The 9118-nt window shown below is 44.2% G+C and overlaps 1 protein-coding gene across 1 annotated transcript; it reads left to right on the top strand.

Annotated features, from left to right (window-relative positions):
* The first annotated feature begins 7714 nt into the window (after nucleotides 1-7714).
* LOC121284151 (ubiquitin-like) lies at nucleotides 7715-8166 on the top strand. Its single transcript, XM_041199362.1, has one exon. It carries the CDS (start codon nucleotides 7738-7740, stop codon nucleotides 8122-8124), a length of 387 nt encoding a protein of 128 aa, XP_041055296.1. The 5' UTR covers nucleotides 7715-7737; the 3' UTR covers nucleotides 8125-8166.
* The last annotated feature ends 952 nt before the right edge of the window (nucleotides 8167-9118 follow it).

A 9118-nucleotide genomic window follows, 5' to 3' on the forward strand; every position in this document is an offset into this window, starting at 1 on the left:
ACACTCTCACACTCTTACCCCATTAGTCTTTCCTCGGATCTGCAAATTTATCTTTCTCAAGTATATACCCAATTCTCTTTTTAAAAATACTAATGAATCTGCTTCTATAATAATTTTAATCAATGTATTCAAGATCACATTAACACATTGGACAGGATTTTCAGGTCAGTGGGCAGCCGTGATGGTGGGCTTGGGAGTGGCCAGGGAATGGACTATTAATGACCAGCCAGCATGAAAGGCACACTGAAAGGCTCAGCGCTGCCGGGGTGGGGGGTGAGAGGAGAGCAAGCACTGAAGTCAGCGCGGGTGTGGAGGAGCGAGGAATGAAAGTTCCCTGAAGGCAGAGAGCTGTCTCAGGGAGTTGAAGAATTTAAATTCAATTAAAACAGATTTAAAAATCTGGAAAAAACACCCATGCATCAGAATGTATCACCTAAACGTATGGATGCTGAAAATAGTGCCCAAAAGTTTTTATCTTTTTTAAAATTAATCTTGGAAACCTCATCCCGCCCTTGGATGAGGTTTCCGTAAAAATGCAAAAGGCGTAATGTTGGACGGGAAGTGAAAAATTCCAGTTAATTACACCATTAATGGGCTTAATAGCCCTTTTAATTGTCGGTGGGCAGTGGTGACTCTCATCCACCCATGCGCCGAGTGAAAAATTCTGCCCATTGTAAAAAAAATTCCTTTCTAGTTCTTATGCCAATTATCTCAAATGTATTGCTTATTGACCACCCCCGAGTGGAAACAGTTTCTATTGTATATCAAAGCCTCTCAATTTTGAACACACCTATTATTTCTCCCCTTACCCTTCTCTGCTCTAAAGTGAACAAACTCAGTTTCTTCAGCCTCTCCACGTAACTGAAGTCCCACATCCTTGATATAATTCTGTAAATCTCCTCTGTAAGGTAGATGATATCTGTATCATTATCAATATCATTTAACCATCTCCAATAAATGTTTTTGTGGCACTTTGTCAAATGTTTTATGGAAGTTTGAAGTGTACAATGTAAACAGTACCGCTATGGTCTGTTTTTGTGGTCAGTTCAATGAAATTGTAGAAGGGTCATACTGATGCGAAGCATTAACTCTGTTTCTCTCTCTGCAGATGCTGCTATATCTGCTGAGTTTTTCCAGCATTTTCTGTTTCCTGCTGTAGTTAAGTAAAATCTTCCATTGCTTGCAAATCTTAATTATTGAGAGGGCATCAGAAGATTGAATTGGAATGTCATTTCTTATTAATATGGTCACACTGCTGCTCTTCAGTTTGATGAATAGACAAACATTTCTCCAACTCATTCTGAGCTTTTGTGGCTTGTTGTGGGGCAAGGTGTTTTTCTTGAATCAAGCTTACATTCTATTTAATGTATTTTTGCATTGATAGAATGTGACCTCTGAGCTGGACTTAGTTCCATGCAGATTCCGTTTTTTATATTTGGGATAAAAGCTGCCTTGCTATTATATCCTAATAATAATATAATCAATAAATAAACAGAAAATTCTGGGAATACTCAACAGAGCAGGCAACATCTGAGGGCAACAGAGGCAGAGTTAACATTTCACGTTGATGACCTTTCACCAGAACAGAAAAATGTTAAGAGATGCAACAAGTTTTAAACAAGTACTGCTGTAGGAAAAGAGTTGAGCAGGGAAAGAACAAAAGAGTAAGTCTGTGATAGGGTGAAAGACAGGGGAGATTGAGTAACAAAATAGAAGATGGTACAAGCAAGAAAAAGGTAATGGGACAAGTAGTCTGGGAAGAGTGCCCTGCAGTCAGCATTTTGGTGAAGCACGCTGGGAAGAATGTCCTGCAGTCAGCATCATGGTGAAACAGTCTAGGAAGAGTGTCCTGCAGTCAGCTTCGCAGTGAAGCAATCTGGGAAGAGTGTCCTGCAGTCAGCATCATGGTGAAGCAGTCTGGGTAGAGCATCCTGCAGTCAGTTCTTGTTGAAAATAACAAGAGTGACATTGCAAGACAGCGTGAGAGAACAGTGGAGAGATCAGAACCATCTTGAGTGCGGGGAAGCTTCAAAAAGTGATGTCAGCACAAAAGTGAGAGCTGATTGGTGAGAGCTGATTGGCGAATAGTGGGTAAATGTTTTTCTACAGATTTTTTTCCAGTTTAAAATAAATTAAGCTAAGGAAAGGTAAGGTTTCTAGTTTTTAAAGTACATAAATAATTTAACATTTTTTTTACTGTATTTAACTTAAGTTAACTTTTACCGTTTTTTTTCAACTAGAGGCATGGTAGGGCAGTTCAGTCCCATGTTATGTACCGCCTGCAAGATACGGGAAGTCCTAGATGTTCCTTGCGCTCTGACCGATCACGTATGCAGCAAGTGCCACCAGCTGCAGCTGCTTGAGCTCCAAGTTTCAGGGCTTGAGTGGTAGCTGGAGGCACTGAAGGTGCCTCCGCGAGGCGGACTGCAGGACACTTCTGTGCAGTTTCGTGGATAGCACATTTTTAGACGTGGTCACCCCACAGCTTATGGAAGTGAAGACAGAGAGGGATTTGTCAGAATTCATCAGTCAGAAGAAATGTGTCAGGCAGATAGTCAGGAAATCCCCAGGGTGTATCTCGCTCATGAACTGTTTTTCTGTGTTGGAAAACGGTGAGAGTAATGGTTCCTCTGGGGAGTGCAGCCATGCTCATGGCATTGTGAGTGGCTCAGCTACACAGAGGGAGAGGAAAAAGAGGGGAACAGCAATAGTGGTAGGAGACTCAATAGTAAGGGGAACAGACAGGTGTTTCTGCGGCCATAGACGTGACAGTACGGATAGTGCGTTGCCTCCCTGGTGCCAGAATCAAAGATGTCACTGACCGGCTGCAGGGCATTCTAAAGAGGGAGGGCATATTAGTATCAATGGCATGGATAGAAAGAGGGATAAGGTCCTGCAAACAGAATTCAGGGAGGTAGGAAGTAGATTAAAAAACAGGACCTCAAAAGTAGTAATCTCTGGACTACTTCTGGTGCCACGCACTAGTGAGTATGGAAATAGGAAATTAGTCCAGATGATTGTGTGGCTGGAGAGATGATGCAGGAGGGAGGGCTTTAGATTTCTGGGACATTGGGACCATTTCTGGGGGCTGTGAGACCTGTACAAGGTGGACGGGTTGCATCTGAACTGGAATGGGACCAACATCCTTGTGGGGAGGTTTGCTAGTGCTGTTGGGGAGGGTTTAAATTAACTTGGCAAGGGGATAGGATCCTGAGTGGAGGTCCAGCAGGGGAAGATGCACAGCCAAAATTAGAATAGAGAGCAAGTGAGTCTGGAAGGCATAGAAATTATAGGCCAGTTAAGGCAGAAGGGAGTTTGACAAGGTTGGATGGTATTTATTTTAATACAAGGAGTCTGACGAATAAGGGAGATGAGTTGAGGGCACAAATTAACACATGGAAGTATGATGTCATTGCTGTCAGCGAGACATAGTTGAGAGAGGAACAGGATTGGCACCTCAATATTCCAGGATATAGGGTCTTCAGGTGAGACAGGGAAGGAGGTAAAAGAGGAGGGAGTATTGCAATATTGATCAAGGAATCAAATACAGCAGTAAGGAGGGATGACATACAAAGAACAAAGAATAAAGAAAAGTACAGCACAGGAACAGGCCCTTCGGCTCTCCAAGCCTGCGCTGATCATATTGCCCGTCAACTAAAACATTTTGCACTTCTGGGGTCCGTATCCCTCTATTCCCATCCTATTCATTTGTCAAGCTGCCTCTTAAACACCACTATTGTACCTGCTTCCACCACCTTTTCTGGCAGCAAATTCCAGACACTCACTACCCTCTGCGTAAAAAACTTGCCCCGCACATCTCCTCTATAGTTTTCTCCTCTCACCTTAAATCTACGTCCCCTAGTAATTGACTCTTCCACCCTGGGAAAAAGCTTCTGACTATCTACTCTGTGCATGCCACTCATAATTTTGTAAACTTCTATCAAGTCGCCCCTCAATCTCCGTCGCTCTAGTGAGAACAATCCGACTTTCTCCAACCTCTCCTCATAGCTAATAATCTCCAGACCAGCATCCTGGTAAACCTCCTCTGCACCCTCTCCAAAGCCTCCATATCCTTCTGGTAATGTGGCGACTAGAATTGCACTCAATATTCCAAGTGTGGCCTAACCAAGGTTCTATACAGCTGCAGCATGACTTCCCAGTTTTTATACTCAATACCCCTGCCAATGAAGGCAAGCATGCCATATGCCTTCCTGACTACCTTATCCACCTGCGTGGCCACTTCCAGTGACCTGTGGACCTGTACACCCAGATCCCTCTGCCCGTCAATGTACTTAAGGGTTCTGCATTTACTGTATAATTCCTACCTGAATTAGACCTTCCAAAATGCACTACCTTGCATTTGTCCGGATTAAACTCCATCTGCCATTTCTCCGTCCAAGTCTCTAACCGATCTATATCTTGTTGTATCCTATCTTAGAAGCAAATGAAGCAATATGGATAGAACTGAAAAACAAAAAAGGAGCAATCACATTGCTTGGGGTGTACTATCTGCTCTCAAATAATCAGAGAGAAATAGAAGAACAGATATGTGGGCAAATTTCAGAGAAGTGTAAAAATAATAGGGTAGTAATAGTGGGGTTTTCAACTTCCCCAACATTAACTGGGCTAGTCATAGTCTGATATGTTTAGAGGGAGCAGAATTCTTTAAATGCATGCAGGAGAGCTTTTGAAGCCAGTACATAGGAGGTCCTACAAAAGGTCCTGGGCTTAATTTTAGGGAATGAAGCCAGGCAAGTGGTTGAGATATCAGTGGGGGAGAATTTTACAGATAGTGATCATAACTCTATTAGATTCAAGGTTGTTACGGAAAAGGACAAGGAAGGGCCAGAAATCAGAGTGCTAAACTGGGGGAAGGCCGATTTTAATAAGATCAGATATGATTTGGCCAGAGTGGACTGGGAGCAGCTACTGATAGGTAAATCTGCATCAGAGCAGTGGGACTCATTCAAGAAGAAAATTGGAAGAGTACAGGGCCAACATATTCCAGTAAAGACAAAGGGTGGGACCAACAAATCCAGAGAACCCTGGATGTCGAGAGATATACAGGATTGGATAAAGTGAAAAAGGGAGGCTTATGGCAGATACCGAGTGCTCAAAACAGCGGAAGCCCTAGAGGGGCATAGAATGTGTAAGGGGGAACTTAAAAAAGAAATGAGTAAAGCAAAAAGGGGCATGAAAAAACATTGGCACGTAAAATAAAGGAAAATCCAAAGTTGTTTTACAAGTACTTTAAGAGTAAGAGGATAACTAGGGAAATAGTGGGCCCCATTAAGGGCCTTGTTGGTAATTTGTGTGTGGAACCAGAAAACATAGGTAGGGTTCTAAATGAATACTTTGTGTTGGTGTTCACAATTGAGAGGGACGACATGGGTATGGAAACCAGGCAGAAGGACTGATATAATTAAAGAAATTAGAATAGAAAGGGAGGAGGTTCTAAGTGGCCTGGCAGGCTTAAAAGTAGATAAATCTCCAGGACCAGATGAAATGTATCCCAGGCTGTTAAGTGAGGCAAGGGAGGAGAAAGCAGGGGCACTGGCAATAATTTTCAATACCTCTCTGGCTACAGGAGAGGTGCCAGAGGACTGGAGGACACCCAAAGTGGCACTATTATTCAAGAAGGGAGGAAGATATAAATGAGGGAACTAAAGGACAGTCAATCTAACCTCAGTGGTGGGGAAACTATTGGAAACAATTCTGAGGGACAGAATTGGTCTACACTTGGAGAGGCAGGGGTTAATCAAGGACAGTCAGCATGTTTTTGTTAAAGGGAGGTCATGTCTGATCAATCTGATTGAATTTTTCGAAAGGTGAGCAGGTGTGTAGATGATGGCCATGCATTTGATGCATTCGACCTGGACTTCAGCAAGGCTTTTGATAAGGTCCCGCATGGGAGACTGATAACAAAGGTAAGAGCCCATGGGATCCTAAGGCAATTTGGCAAATTGGATCCAGAAGTGGCTGAGTGGCAGGAAGCAGAGGGTGATGGTCGAGGGGTGCTTTTGTGACTGGATGCCTGTGTCCATTGGGGTTCCACAGGGTTCGGCGTTGGGTCCCTTGCTGTTTGTGGTACATATGAACAATTTAGACTTGAATGTTCGAGGGCTGATCAGTAAGTTCGCGGATGACAAGGAAATTGGTGGGGTGGTAAATAGTGAGGAGGATGGCCTTAGGTTACAGGAGGACATAGACAGGCTGGTCAGATGGGCCAATCAGTGGCAAATGGAATTTAATCCGGATAAGTGTGAGGTGATGCACTTGGGCAGGACAAGCAAGGCACGGGAATACATGATGAATGGTAGGACCCTGGGAAGTATCAAAGATCAGAGGGACCTTGGTGTGCATGCCCACTGGTCCCTTAAGTTAGCAGGACAGGTAGATAAGGTGGTTAAGAAGGCATATGGGATATTTGCTTTTATTAGCTAAGGCATAGAATATAAGAGCAGGGAGGTTATCCTGGAACTGTATAAAATTCTGGTTAGGCCACAGCTAGACTATTGAGTGCAGTTCTGGAATCCGCATTATAGGAAGGATGTGATTACACTAGAGGGAGTGCAGAGGAGATTTACCAGGATGTTGCTTGGGCTGGAGAGTTTTAGTTATGAGGGGAGATTGGATAGACTGGGGTTATTTTTCCTGGAGCAGAGGGGGGCCATGATTGAGGTGTATAAAATTATGAGGGGCCTAGATATGGTAGACAGGAAGGAACATTTCCCCTTGGTGGAGAGATCAACAACCAGGTGGCATAGATTTAAGGTAAGGGGCAGGAAGTTTAGAGGGGATGTGAGGAAGAATTTTTTCACCCAGAGGGTGGTGGGCATCTGGAACTCATTGCCTGAAAGGGTGGTAGAGGCAGAAACCCTAATAACATTTAGGAAGTTGGATGTGCACTTGAGATGCCATGGCATACAAGGCTTCGGGCCTAGTGCTGGGAAATGGGATTAGAATATTTATGTATTTGTTTGACTGACGCAGATTTGATGGGCCAAAGGGTCTTTTCCTGTGCCGCAGACCTCTATGACTCTATGACTATGACTCTAAAGAAGCCAAAGATGGGTCTGGAGAAGCTGTCAACTGGAATTTCTGATGAGGCTGTCCAGAAAGCACACACGCAGAAAGGGAGGATTGGTGTAAGGAAAAAGGGGGTGATGAGGAAAGCAGGGGTTTCATGGTGACATACAAATATAGGGAGGTTATGTTTCAGTTACACAGGGAATTGGTGAGACCACATCTGGAGTACTATGTGTACAGTATTGTTCTCGTTATTTAATGAGGGATGTAAATACATTGGAAGCAGTTTAGAGAATGTTTCCTAAACCAATACCTGGATTGGGTGAGTTGTCTTATGAGGAAAGGATTGAACAGAATCAGCACTTGGGATCTGGAAAAATGGGAGCAGTGATTATGATCTTATATTATTGAACTCATCGTTGGGTTAGAAATGTTGCAAAGCACCTACTTGAAGATGAATGGCTAGAAATTGCCTTGCATAAAGCCATTTGTAGTGGTGATAGGGAGGTATTGCACTGCTTTCGGGTGCAGTCTGTACTCCCAGTCACTTTCAGCATGGCCTGGTGTGATGTGAGGGCCGAAGAAGAGCTCAAGCAAGTATGTGCTCTATATGCAAGATCAGCTTGATCTACTGCTATCCTGATGACATACAGCTGATCCTAATGATGCAATGCCAGGATTTTTGATTTTGGCGGTGGAGGCGACAAGATGCAGATTTTTGTGAAAACTCTGACTGGGAAAACTATCACCCTCGAGGTGGAACCAAGTGACACCATCGAGAATGTGAAAGCAAAAATCCAGGACAAGGAGGGGATTCCCCCGGATCAGCAGCGCTTGATCTTTGCTGGGAAGCAGTTGGAAGATGGCTGCACCCTGTCTGTCTACAACATCCAGAAAGAGCCGACTCTACATTTGGTGCTGCGTCTGAGGGGTGGTGCCCTGGACCCCTCCCTCCGAATCCTCACTCAGAAATACAACTGTGACAAGATGATCTGCCGCAAATGCTACACCCGTCTGCATCCTCATGCATCAAACTGTCGTAAAACCAAGTGTGGCCACATGAACAATCTGCGCCCCAAGAAGAAGCTGAAGTAAATATCGGAGGCATTTACTGCCCTCGGTAAACTTGAGTTTGTGCTAAATTTCCAATAAACTTGCACATTGTATCAAAAAAAAACTTCATTTACACCAGCCCAGCCTACAAATTCATACATCACTTACCAAAGTTCAGGCTTATAACTGCAAAATAGGACCTGAAAGTGTGTAAATTAAAGTACGATTCCACAAGTTGAAGGTGAAATGGTTTTTGCTAACTTTTCCAAACACAGATTTGGTGGCAGCGCTGTGCTGGATTCCTGGGGGTGTTTTATGCCACTTTAGCATAGCTGCCAAGAATGAGCGATGACAACATCACCTAGGTTTGGGTGTAACTTGTTTGTTGCCTCCTGGTCTGGAACAGCACCAGGGGATGGCATGGAAATGGCAGAGAGGCCGAGCTCTACAAGGAGAAAGGGAGGAGGAGGAGGAGGATGAGAAGGCAGGGAAGAGGCATCCTGGACCCCATATAACTTGATGGCAATTCTAGTAATCTGCTTGAGAACAGATTATTGAACTGCTTTTAGAGTCTGCATGCCCAAGCGAGTGCTGACAGTTATACCTACAATTGCAGCTGACTGAGACTGTATCATGACAAGTATGGATCTCATGTCCTCTGTCTGAGATTCCACTGCAGTACTGAGCTGTCACAAGGATTCCACACGTGCTGCAGTGGATGCTGAGGCATTGATCACCAGACACTGCATTGTGGTTGGGTCTGTCAGTGCTATCATGGAGTTGGTCATCACTTTCAAGCTGAAGAGAATGCACAATGCCATCTGCAATGTTGTAGCTGGACTCCTCCATGTTCCTAGGCAGTGACAAGAGGCTGATTGGCAGACCCGCCAATGTGCCATGCTCTTGGAATGCATGCTAATTAACAGCCTCCTGTATCAAAGTCCTCATCTGAGTCCACTGCAGCAGAACTCACCTGCAGTCTTGTCCCCTAGGTGGCATATGATGTATTGTTTTCCCCAGGCTTGGGTGGAGCCCA

The sequence above is a fragment of the Carcharodon carcharias genome, chromosome 11 (assembly GCF_017639515.1).
Source record: "Carcharodon carcharias isolate sCarCar2 chromosome 11, sCarCar2.pri, whole genome shotgun sequence".
NCBI lineage: Eukaryota > Metazoa > Chordata > Chondrichthyes > Lamniformes > Lamnidae > Carcharodon > Carcharodon carcharias.